Source organism: Micromys minutus (assembly GCF_963924665.1).
Source record: "Micromys minutus genome assembly, chromosome: 26".
In the NCBI taxonomy this organism is placed as follows: domain Eukaryota; kingdom Metazoa; phylum Chordata; class Mammalia; order Rodentia; family Muridae; genus Micromys; species Micromys minutus.
Window position 1 is genome coordinate 34,594,110 of NC_137961.1, and position 13,128 is coordinate 34,607,237.

Below are 13,128 nucleotides of genomic sequence, written 5' to 3' on the forward strand. Positions count from 1 at the left end.
GGGGCCTTAGGATGAAGTGTGAAGAAACCTACATCCCTCTGTGACGAGTGAATAAGTGTGTATCAAGTGTATCGCAGTGTCCCTCACTGTTGAGTGACTCCCTGAGGCCACGTGAACGAACATCTGTTCCCCTCAGACATGGCCTCACCCCCAGACCAAAAACCAGTTCACCCAAGACTATGCTAGTGCACCAGTGACATATTGGGGTGACTTACAACAGGAGCATGAGTGCATTGAAGCCAGTGTCATCGGGAAAAACCTACCTCAGCTTGGGCTGTGACCAATGACGCAGGAAACAGCATCCCTGCTGCATGACTGACAGGCAGCTCAGCCTATTGGAGTCGCTCGCTGAGTGGGTGGTGCTTATTTGGGATGGGCCTTGTGAAACTTGTTTTGGGAGCTTCCTAACCCTTGCAGGTTTCCTTTACTTCCTGAGTCTTATAAGCCCCCTGCCCTCTACCCATTCTTCCCTCCAATAGAGTATTTCAGTGGGATGGAAATAGCAATGTGACTCTGGCTGACCAAGAGTGATGATACATACCCGAGCCATTGAGACTGGCAGGAAGCTGTTCAAACCCCAAAGCTGTCTGAGTTCCTTTTGAACATGTGTGTTGTGATATCCTTTTCAACCCAAATCGCCAATTTGTTGCAATATCCTCTTCAACCCAAATAAACCCATTCAATGAAAACACAACTCAGTAATTAGGAAAACAAGCTGTGAGTCTATTTTGGGATTTACCACTACACTCTCTATTCCCCTCCTAGGAGATCCCTTATCACTACTTGCCCTTAACCGTCCTCCTGTTCTGGTTCCTTCCTCTCCTTCTCCTCCTCTGATTCCTCCTCTTTCAGTTCCTCTCCTTTTCCCACCTCCTCTCCCTGTCCAATCATGTATTGACTTAACATAAATCTACATATCACTCTTTTTGTGTACTTTAAAAAACAAAAGAAAAAAAACCTTTGCCTTTAAGCTGTATATAACTATTATGTAAGCTGTGTATGACTATTATCTCTTGAAAATATTCTAAATGACTATGTTTTCTCAAAGTTAATTATCTTGGATAGGCCATAAAACTAAATTAGTCTTCAACTCCGTCAGAAATCTGAGAATGGCCAAATATCTAAAAACATAGGAAGCCTAACATGGTTTCCAGAGCTTAGAGAGGCTGTAGAGACAAATCTCCACAGCAGTCCTCTGTTAGCAACATGTGAGAGCAAGTCTTCAGTTTTCTGGCCAGGGATCACTGACAGACCTTGAAATGCAGAAATCTTGAAGGGCTGATAATTTTGGCTCAGCAAAGATTATCAGTTGACTATTCTGCACAAAGTGTCTCTTTTTGGACAGTGATAGTCTGTTGATGCATTTGGCAGTTTTTGCCCAGTGGCTGCCTAGCCACCAACTATACCTCACCTCGAGGTAGAGATGCTCAATTTCTTTGTTTATTCCACCAAAGGGGAACTGTAAGGAGCAGTTATGTCTCAACAAAGATAAATAACATTAAATGTCATAATTTGTGAATTTCTGATGTTTTTGAAATCTAACTACCAAAAGCATTTATGAACTGTTAAGTCTTGAATACTCTTGGCCATTTTTAATTGAAATATTTAAAAACATCCTTTATTGACTCAGAACTATGAGTTTGTTATCCAGCCCTTAACAAGTATTGATTAACCAACTAAAAACAGTGTATAATAACAGTTATAGGACTGGGTCTACGCCTTGCATTCCCAAATGTATTGTATAGGCACAATGCCTATATGAAAGCAACAATACTAATCTCAATTTTAAATCAATGAGAAATTATACTAGTGAATGCATTAGATTTGTATCAAATGAAATCATAACAATGTAAAGAGCACAACCTCAACCTTGTATCAATTACAAAGACCTACTAATGTAAGATATGGCTATGTCATATCTTGTTTTACTAACCTATCCTTATGCCTATTTCTCTAACTTCCCTAATATTACTATATCCCAGTTACTGTATCCTCCACCCCGTTTCCCCCACCTTTTCAGAACTTGTTTGAGCTGCCCAGTAAAACTAGTGACTGTGCTCATCCCTCATTTTTAGCCAAAGGTTGTTGTCGTCTTTGCCATCTAATCTTACTTCGCATCCATATTTGAGTACCATGTCTGGATCTTTCTGCTTTTCTTTGTGCTTCTTGCCACTGCTTTCATTGGCCACTGTCTAATCCACACAGTTACCTCTGGATCTCCTCCCATCTCGTACCATTCTCTACTAACTAGTCTTAAGTATACCTGCTTCTGGGCCTGGTGGCACTAATCAGGAGGCAGGTGGATCCTTGTGAATTCCTCACAGCCTAGTCTACACAGCAAGTTCAAGCTAGCCAGGGCTGCGTAGTGAGATCCTGCCTTAAACAGACAACAAAAACTTAGTACAATTCAATACTAAAAAGAAATAGCTTTAGTTAACATTGACAGATTTGAAGTTGGGCATGGTGGCACACACTTGTTATTCCAAGATGTGGGAAATGAAGGCAGGACCAGGAGTTGGGAAGTTTTTGGCGACATGGTGAGATTGAAACTAGCATGAGCCAGATGAGACCCTATGAGAAAAAAAAGTGAGACCACACAAGATACCACAAGCAAAGCTAAAATACAAGCTGCATATATAACTAGACTACAGACTCTAGATGCGTTGTAGTACAGCCTGTGATCCTAGCCCTCGGGAAGCTGAGGCCTGCTTGTGTTACACAGTAAAACCCTATCTTCGAGCTGTGGACTGGGGGCCTGGAGAGATGGCTCAGTGGTTAGAGCACCGACTGCTCTTCCAGAGGTCCCGAGTTCAATTCTCAGCACCCACATGGTGGCTTACAACCATCTGTGATGGGATCTGATGCGTGATCTTCTGGTGTGTCTGAGGACAGAGCTACAAAAAGTGAATATATACATAAAGTAAATAAATCTTAAATAACAAAGAGTGGAGACTGGGTTTGGAGACAGAGAGACAGAGAACACACTTGTTTCACTGGCAGGGAGCCTGGGTCTGGTTCTCAGTGCTCAGGTAATAGCTGTCTCTAAGTCCAGTTCCAGGGCATCTGATGCCCTTTTCTGACCTCCTTGGGCACAAAGCATAAACAATGTGCATACTCATCCATGCAGGCAAAATACTTATAAATTAGAGAAAAGCCAGGTGACTTGGCAAAACAAAAAACGTGAAGAAACTGGAACCGTATTTCACAGGTTGTTAACAAGGAGGGAATCAGGGAAAGAATGAGACACACCCAAACACTGGCTTCTCCAGAGCCATTCACTCTGAGGTGTTTTTAACCTGGGGACAATTTAGATGATTTTGGTGACCTTAAAGTTAGATCTGTAAGGTGGCAAAGGAAGCCCTTCCCCTTTCATTATTCAGTAAGTGGAGCATGAAAGTTCGAAGGGTGGAGACCAACTTTTGTAAAGTGGATTTGTGGTGTTATTGCTCAGGCGAGAAGCTCTCCTGCTTCTAGAAACTCAAGGCTATAGAGCACATTGGCCCTGTATCTGCCAATATTCCCTGTCCTTGGTGGGACATATTGGGAAGCACCTGTCGTCTCTAAGTATAACTTGGGCTTTCTCAGTGTCTCTGAAGTTTTCTCCTTCCTCCAGTGGACAGGAAAGCCAGCCTTTTCTCCTGCTTTCCCGCCCCCACCCCATCATTGTTTCTGTCTTTCTGTCCTCTGCAGAAGCATCAAATGCTCACCGCATGGCCGTCCTGACTGACGCACATCCTGCTTCCTGCTTTTCTCCTTTGCTTGAGGAGATCCTTCATCTGAAAGGTGTAGCATTTGGGCTCAACAACACCAAGATAGATTGTTGGGGAGTTTATGGAGTTTATGAGAACAGTTATTAATGACTGCACAGTAGGAGCTCTGAAGAGAGTCCAGTTCCTAGCACCAGAGACAATATGGCGGGGGTTCTGAAGAGAGAATCAGGGCCCATATGGCAGGGTCTGGGGTCCTTTCTTAAACAGCTCTCTAAGAAAAGGTGTGTGGTGGTGGCAAGGGTTTACAACCTGAGTTAGGCCATGTGTCTGCCACATGGCCCATTTGGAACCCCCATGAGCTATAAAAACCCCTTATCTTGCCTATGGAAGCTCTAGTGGGATTAAGACCCAGATTCAGAAATTCAGAAGCCAGACCATTCCCTCTAGCCCCCCGGGACTGAAGAGCTGTCCCTAGGATGTGCATGCCTTGGAGAGAGTCCAAAGCCTGGAGATATGCCTTAGGTCTGGTGAGCTGCCCAGGCATGGGTTTACGGAGGCCTCTTCCGGTAAGTCGCAGATATTCTCTCTGACATCTGCTTCTGTGGGATCCTGACCTGGGGACATGGGGAATTCTGAAAAGATCCCATATTTCTCAGTTCAGGGCAACAATCAAGAAGTCACAATTACCTATCTTGTTACTTGGGAGTTTGGCCAGAGCCACCAGGTTTTGTTGGTGTTGTTTGATTTTCTGACCCTCCTTGGGACCCTGGGGATGCCCCAGTGAGACTGGGAGCCAAGAGATTGGATAGGCCTAGCACGGGACATGAGGACACCTCCTAGCACTGGGGTGGGGGGTGGATGGAAATCTGAGAGGCCCGGCCTGACTGACCTGGGGAAAACCCCGAACTTCTAGTGGGTTCCAAGCGCCTGCGTTGCACAAGAAGGCAATTGTGAAAAAGATTTCTTTGGTCGAACTGGCAAATCTTTGAATTGGCCAATCATTGTCATTGTTCGTGTTGTACTGGTCTCATGTTCGCTGTCTCTGAACTTTGTATGTATTTCTGTGTTCCTGCAACTAGTTTTCTCCAGTTATAGGTGAACCGAGGAGCCAGGCCAAGCTCTTGCTGCTGCCACTGGGCTGGGGCAGTTCGGGCAAGTCCTCTCCCAACCCAGGGCACGAATCTGCTGCGGCTTGCCAAGGCTCTTTGATAGCCAGGCTGAAAAGTCCTTGCCTCTGAGCTTTCCAGCCCCTGGATTCTGCTCAGCAGGATTCAAATGTCTTTGGGGTATAAGTAATTGTGTGTGTGTGTGTGTGTGTGTGTGTGTGTGTGTATGTGTGTGTGTGCTGAATTGAAAAGCTGGTTCTGGAGTTGTAACGTTTGTGTCTAATGTCAGGTGTAGAGAAAAAAAAAAAAAGAGCAGGGAAGAGTGGCTTAAAAATTAGAATATTGATTCCATCTGTCTCAAACTTCTCTAAGATACAAACCTTACCTCAAAAATTTGTAAGACTTTTTTATTTAGTTTCTGCACCTCGGGATTTGTTTATTGGGTATGTAGAAATGTTAAAAATGTGTAGAACCAGTAACAAAAATTGACTTCAAACTTATAACACAGGGTTAATAACTGAAAATGTATATATAGGTAACCTTACCTTTCAGGCTGTAAGAGTCAGCACATAGACAGTACCACCTGCCAAAACAACAACACCGATTTACTCCATCAAAGTCAGAATTTCTGGGCAAGTCTCCAGATGTGCCAACCTTGCTTTTTAACCCTGGTAGTTCCTCTTCTAAAGAACATCATTCTTGTAAACTGAAATATGTCAACAGAAATATGGTTTCTGTGTTTAAAGGTTCACCCTGAGAAAAGATCAATGCTACTGGAATCCCAAATACCCAGGGTACTTGCTGGCCCACTAAAGTTAGGGTCACAACTATAAACAGCAAGCACTAACCACCAGAAATTGGGATATTCTAGTTTTATGGTATAGCAGTCTGCATATGACCTAAGCCATCTGACAGAGATTCTATAGGATGTCTGTACTTCCTGCTCAGTGTATCCTTCTCAGGTCTCTGTTGGTTTTGACAGCTAACTGTAGCTTTGTCAATTTAGCCTGGCCAATGCATTTCACACACACACACACACACACACACACACACACACACACTCACACACACTCACTCACTCACACACACACACACACACACACACTCACTCACTCACACACACACACACACTCACTCACACACACACACACACACACACTCACTCACACACACACACTCACTCACTCACACACACACACTCACTCACTCACATATATGTAATCAGGTCTTTTCTAGTTATTAGGCCACCTGGTGAAAAAGGCAAATGTACAGACAGATTTGCCTCACTAGCAGACTTCATATTAAAGGATAAACAACTTTTATGATTCAAAAGAAACTTGTTTTGAAAAGACTGCTTTTAGTAATCAACCACTTATGTCTAATGGCAAATAACTGAGTAAAAATGTAAGGTTTATATAAATTATAAAGGTCTAAAAATAACTTAAATTATAACCATCTAAGGATATAAAAGCCTAAAATAATGTGAGGGTCTAAAAACTGGTTTAAGATATATAAATACAAATTATGCTACTATTATACTAAGATTTCAAAAATTCAAAAATGTAATATTAAAAGAGTTCTGATACACTATTCCTGTAGCCTTGGTAAAGTACTATATCAGCTACAAGCTTGAGATTTTAAATTTCCTCTAATATCTTTAAATATAGACCTACAAATGCTTCTTATCCAAACCATCTCTGTCCAATCTGTAGACATCCAGTCCTCCAGACAGGAAAAAAAATAAAACAAAGCATGTTGATGCTTTTTAACCCAAAGTCATAGCTTTGCTTCGACTCAAAGGTGTGAGTTGTTTCCAGACTCACTGGAAAATCGAGTTCTACAGACACCTGTTAGCTGTTTGTCCTACAAATTAGATTTCAGTACAGATTACAACCCATGATAATGTAAGCTTCAGGGAGTCGAGAAAGCCAGAAGACCTAGATGCACCTCTCACAGGCCAAGCAGTCTCTGGGTAAGTGCTCCTGTCAATCAACAGCCTAAGCCTCCCTGTCTATTGCCTATTTCCAAGGGGAAGCTCCAAATACAGATGTTTCCTTTAAGTTCTTTAAGTTCTGTATCTGTCTTGGCAGAGTTCCACTCAGCTGATAGACACCGTCCAGACATCAGGGGCAGACTACAATTCCTCCAAGGTAAGCTACACCTCTCCAGACCCAGGTAGTCCTTCAAAATGGGAAAGCTCTGGACTTGCTGAAAAACTGATATAAACCAGTCCAGTCGTGATTCTTCCTGTCTCTTTAGCTAGGTCAGCAAACCAAATGCTTCTGATAAATACCCCATTGCCCTAATCCCTTCCCAGCCTTTAGCTGACATTCCAGCCTCCTGATCTCTCACAGTAGCATCCTAATTTCGGCAGGAAGTAGTTATAGAAGAGGATACACAGCCCTTTATCCTCAACAGAAGACTGGGATATTAGATTAAAAGAAAACTCCCTGTCAAAGGGGGCAAAATGGGTACCTACGGTACCTATTAGCATAGAAGATTATATGGCCTTAAAATTTTGATCTTTCTGTGCTAACCAAACAGGCATAATTTATGAATAGGCCCTACATTACAATTTTTGTCTTCCTCTAGATAAAGAATGCCAAAACTTTATCAAGGATTTGACAAGGACACTTTAGGACAAAAAGGTAGTGATGAGCCCACCTGCCCCCATTTTAGGCTTAAAAGCCATCTTATAGTAAAGCCCAATTAGGCTTTTAAAAATTAAACCTCTGTTTCTCTAGGATCAGACTGTGGCCTGTCAGTAACCTTAACTACAAATGGCTCTGTGCTGCCTGTTACAGAAAACTGCAAGTATTTTATGTTTCAAAAAGTTGCGACCATCTTGCAACCTTACCTTCCTTTCAAAAGGTTATTGTAACCACCTGTTGTCATGACAACAGTGTCAAGTTATGCCACTCCAGTAACTCTGCCTTTTTGCCTGCCAAATTTCCCATTTGGAAATCTTGCTTCAGTTAAGTTTGGCCATGATGATTTGGGTCAGCGGTGTTCTCTCTTCTTGCATCTTTGGGATTAACACAGTCTTACAGCATCCTCTTCGGTTATTTTGGTTTCCTAATCCAACTGATTCAAATTAGGAATCCTTACAAAATACGATGGAATGCATCCTCTCTCGGCCCTGATTTTGAGTCTTCCTCACATAATAAAAAGTCCAATGTCATCTCTTTCCACTTAGCCTCCATCCTTAGCTCGTTTCTCCTGTAATAAACTCTTTTCCAGTACACAGTAACCAAGCTTTACTCAATTTTAAAATACAACATATTGTTCACCAGGTTAAGCATGACCTCATATATCTCTATCCTCCTAGTGTGCATGATTCCATTTCAAAGGATGAAAATCCAGCCTAATCGATGATGTTTGACTTTACACACCTCAGGGTCAAAGAGCAAAGTTCATTCAGAACACACAATCATGACTTTCCCCTTCTCATGCTATTTTTCAAAACCAAAATGCATGTCTTTGATTTGTTTTTTCTGAAAGAAAAATAAGGCATGTGTTTGAGGTAAAAGCAGTTATCCTCAGCCACAGGTAAAACATTCTCTCAGGTCAAAGAGAGCCAGTGTTTTTTCTTAGCTTTCCCCAAACACATGCAAATCCACTCAGAATCAAGCCGACTTGCTGCTGGATGTGACAGGCTGGTTTATGCAGCCAGAGAGATGGATTAATGATCTCAGCAAAAGCTAGCATGTTCAAGAGATTTAAAATATTTTTTTTATATAACAGCCTTAGCCAAAGCTGTTCTAGGGTTCAGAGGAACCCCAGCCAGGAGGACTGACTTCTTGACTAATGGCCAATCTCTAAGCAGAGGACAGAGTCTGGTGTTTGTGTCAGAGGGGGTGGGGGCTAGGCAGGCGTCAGTATCAGTAGGTTGGGAAACCCAGCCTTGCGGACTATGCCTTCACGGCTCCTCAGAGAAGCACTGACCAGGGCTGGAGACAGGATCCATGCTCAAGCCAGGGGGCATCTTCCCCGTTAAAGGTCCCTGCATAGTTGTCTGTTGCACCCCAGACGTTTGCAGAATGCCTTATTTTATGAGACTCACTTTGTTCTTGTTTTGCCTGATGGCTCTTGTGGAGAGCAGAAAGCCCAGGAGGAAGAGATGGGCAGGGCGCCTGGAAACATCTAAGCCAAGGTAGGCTTGCTGGGTGAGGAGGGAGGAAAGGTATTTCCAGTAGCTTTCCCCAGAAGAGCTAGCGGTTTCTTTCCTTTACATGTCCTATTAGGATGCCCCAGCTGGAGGGGCCTCCACCTTCCCAAAGTGCTGACATTCCGCATGGCGCTGAGCACACAGTGGTGCTATCGTGAGATGGCTCAGATGTGCTGGGTAAAAACCTCTCTGTTTCCTGGTCTTGCTGCTTTGCTTCTGTCAGGTTATATCCCACAGGGAACACGGAGGCTGGCTGGGAGGATTTCAGTCAAGTGTTGTTGGGGAAACTGTATATAAGGACTTAATGTGAACTGTTCACAAAATATCTCATGTGGAGATCCTGTACCGTGGCAGGGGGTCCAGAGTGTGTGAGGCCCAGAGTTGGAGCCCTGGCGTGACAGAAATAGACACAATATAACTGAGGTGGTCATCTGAAAGTCATCTTAATCAGAGACAAACTTGATCATGTTAATGGACTTTGTGTTACTGTTTTGAATTCTAGAGAGTTCCTTTGTTACACTCTCAGGAATACATGAGCTACAGCAGTGAATGCTGTTGCAGACGCTTCCAAGAAATACTGATTAGGCCCAGGATCTGCACTGAAAATTCTTGTATTAAAAAAAAACTCCATTCCTGGAAAAGCTGATTTAGACAGATGTACAGAACTTGATTCCCCCAAGCTGAGGCATAAGGGCTGCTGGGCATGAAGAAGGACCAAACAGACATAAATACTCTGGGGTTTGCAACTGCCCCTCCAGTGTTCTGAGAATGAATGCTTTTGAAGATAAATTAATAACGTCTCTGTTGATTAGTTTGTTCGTTTGCAGGACCTTGAGATTGTGAGACTCAATTGTTTAGGTTAGTGGTCTTCAAATAGTGGCCATGTACTGTTGCTGGTAACAGTTTCTCAAAACTGTACCCCAATCCCTCTCTTGCTTTCTCGCTCTCTAACACACATGTGGTTTTGTAGATAGGCACACTAGCTTATGCTTTGGCTGTTTATTTTCAGAAAGAAGCTAAAAATAAGAATTAGAATAAATTAGCACTTCAGAGGAGATTGTTACTCTGGGAAACCCTAACCTACTCAGCCAGGAAGCACAGTCCAGGGGAATACAGGCCTGAACCAGAAAGGGACCTCAGAACTCACCTGGTCCAGTTGCATTTCTGAACTCTGATCAGCTGTAGTGTGAAAAGGAGACTGGGAAACCCTGCTGTGAGCCATTTAAATAGAAGTCACAGCAGAATTCGGCAATCTTTATATTCAAATGGGCGTTGTGAACCTCGAAGAGGAGCTTAGATCACAGTGATTCTTAAAAGTGATAAGGCAATGTTGACCTGTGGGACACTCCCCCTCTGAGAACATGCTAGAAAACAGCCTAAACAGCTCAATTTACAACTGCCTGAATGTCTCGGGTGTGAGTCACTCTGTTGTTGGTTCAATCACACCGAAGGAACAGCATTGCAGGAAATTGTCCCTCAGAATGGTGCCTACACTCTAGGACCCCACTCAGCAGTCCAGCTGCCGAAACTTTGCTGAATCTCAGCAGACCTGGAGTTTCACTTGACACTATGTGGCACTGGGGAAAGCTCAGTTCTGACACTTGGAGTGAACACCATCTCTTTAAAACACGCCCCATGAGGAGTTAACCCAAGAAAAGATGAACATAGCCGATGCTGTGAGAGGCTAGGAAGCCCAGTTCAAGGTCTTTCTGGGCCTCTCACGACCCGCATGTGGTCCATCACGGTGGACATAGGTCTCCTCAGAGGTCAGGGGATACCAGTCACACTTCTGACACTTTAATTTTCAATGTTTCATTATGTAGGCGCTATGTAATCTGACAAGTAAGAAAATATGACCTCATCCTTTTGTTCTCAGCCTCAGGACCCTTCTTAAAAGTCTTGATCACACACAGACACACTCGTTCATGCACACAGAGCACCCGTGCGGTTCTAGTCACAAGCACACAGCATACATGGTCTCCCTCACATGGTAACACACAACACACGCGTTACTATACACCGTATGCCTTCTGTTAACCTGACAGCCTTCCTGCAGCCTGTGGCAAGCCATTCGTACAAAGCCGTAATTCTGCCCGGTAACTGCTTTTTAAGACCCGCCTCCGGTCTTCTGATCTTTGGTGGTCCCCTGTGCTGAGCTGCTCCTTTCATGGAGAATTTTCTTCTGCTTCCTGCCTTTCTGCTTCCTATTCACTTCCCTTTCCTGCCAGCAGAGGCCAAGTTCTAGGCTATGGGTCTGTTCTTTTTCATCTCTGAGCCTGACCTTCCTTCTGTTCTCCTTTCCCATCAGCCATCTCTCTGGCCCCATCCTTTGCCATTCCTCTGGTGGTTTTCATCCTGAGTCTGTTTTTCTAGACCAGGGCCTGTCCAGCCTCTTCTGCCCTCTAAGTAACTCTTGCTCACGATAAGGAGTTGAGAGGCCAGGGAAGCTGCTCTCTGGACACACAGATTTTTTTTTTCCCAATCTTGCTGACCTCAGTTTCTCCAACTGAAAAATAAGTTTGATGGTCAGTGAGGAGTGTCCAAAAGTCACAGTGGAGGACCTACACTGAGCAGAGCCACCCTTGAGACCGGGCATTAGGATTACTGTTGTTAGCAAATAAACCAAGATCCAGGACTCGAATCTGCGCCCATGGGAACAGCTGTCCACAGGATGGTGATCACTCCTTCCCTTTCTAAGTTTCTTCTCAGGAAAGGCCAGGTTTAGGGTCTCCCAGAAGTTCTGACTTCTTACCAAGAAGGTGGGGCTTAGAAGTTTGGGGCTAATGGCCATGCCTGACCAAAGATAAGTGGAGAATATCCCTCATGACTCAGGGCCCAGGAGAACTTAGTGACACCTTTGTTATCAAACTAGTCCCTTAAAAGAAAAAATTCCTGAGCCCCAGTGACAGAGGATTTAAACCTGCTGGATCCTGTCGAGTGATGTAACTTCCGGTTCGCTAACGTTTCCCTAGATAGCTGTGGAAAGTGTGTTGACAGGAAGGATTTGTGCCTGTGAGGCAGAGGGCACAGTTAATGTCTGTGATCGGCTAAGCCCTCTGAGCTCCTCTTCCATCCTCCCCTCCCCACCCCACCCCTGCAGTTTTTGCAGGGGATCTGTTTATGGTGGTTGTACTTCTGTGGCCCAGTGGCCCAGGTCCTGTCCTGGAACAAAAGACTGAGTAGAGACGCAGCTGCGGAAGTAAAGACGCTCATAAAGACTGTGGAGGAATTGGGAGGAAGAAGGAAGTTCAGTAGCTGCGTTGGTTGGGTTTTGTCAACTTGACACAAGCTGGAAGAGTGAACCCCGACTGAGTAAACACTCCATCAGATTGGCAAGTCTGTGGAGCGTTTTCTTACTGACATCTGATGTGAGAGGGTCTAGCCCACTGTGGGCAGTGCCACTCCTGGGCAGGTGGTCCTGGGTATACGAGGAAAGTGGGCTGAGCAAGCCAGTCAGCAAGCAGCACTGCTCCAGGGCCTGAGTTCCTGCTGTAGGATGAAATAACCCCTTCCCTCCCGAGTTGGTCACAGCATTTCTCTCAGCAGCAGAAAGCAAACCTGAGGCTTTCCTGTTACATAGCACAAGCCCGTCTGGCTCATTTGTGCAGTGCAGACTTTCTTGAGCATGCTCTGTGACATTTAAATCCGTATACAGTCCCGTGCACGGCTGTCTCGTTGGCATCTTTTTTGTTTGTTTGTTTGGTTTTTTTAAGTCAGGTAGCTCTGGCTGTCCTGGAGCTAACTCTGTAGCCTAACTGGCCCTGAACTCACACAGCTCTACCTACCCCTGCCTCCACTGAGACGAAAAGTGTATACCACCACTTCTGGTTTCATAAGCATCTCCAGTCTTCACCCAGAGGTGTGTGTTTTAATCTTAATATATTCTAGGGTGCGTGTGTTGGGGTAGGAGGCAGGGATGTCCCGGCCTGTTCTTTTCACATGGAAAACATCCAGGTTTTCCTTAAGATCTTCCTGCCCCTCCTGTTCTCTGATCTTCTGATCTCCTGACTCTTCTGTTTGGCCTCAACTCCTCACACTGCCTCTGTCTGCAGGACCATGCCTGGTCCCAGACTCCAGGGAGTGTGAAAGTCCCTCAGGGACCCCTGGGCATGACTGCTTATGCCCAAGGGGACCTGACTGGGCC

General features: G+C 44.5%; 1 protein-coding gene across 1 annotated transcript in view; it reads left to right on the forward strand.

Annotated features, from left to right (window-relative positions):
* Window positions 1–8,781: 8,781 nt before the first annotated feature.
* GABRR2 (gamma-aminobutyric acid type A receptor subunit rho2) overlaps window positions 8,782–13,128 on the forward strand; it is a gene marked incomplete at both ends in the record, with an annotated part of 30,719 nt that continues 26,372 nt past the window's right edge. Inside the window, one exon of the mRNA XM_080938811.1 lies at window positions 8,782–8,969. Within this exon, the coding sequence (XP_080794937.1) occupies window positions 8,782–8,969 (188 nt within the window). The remainder of the gene's footprint in view (window positions 8,970–13,128) is intronic.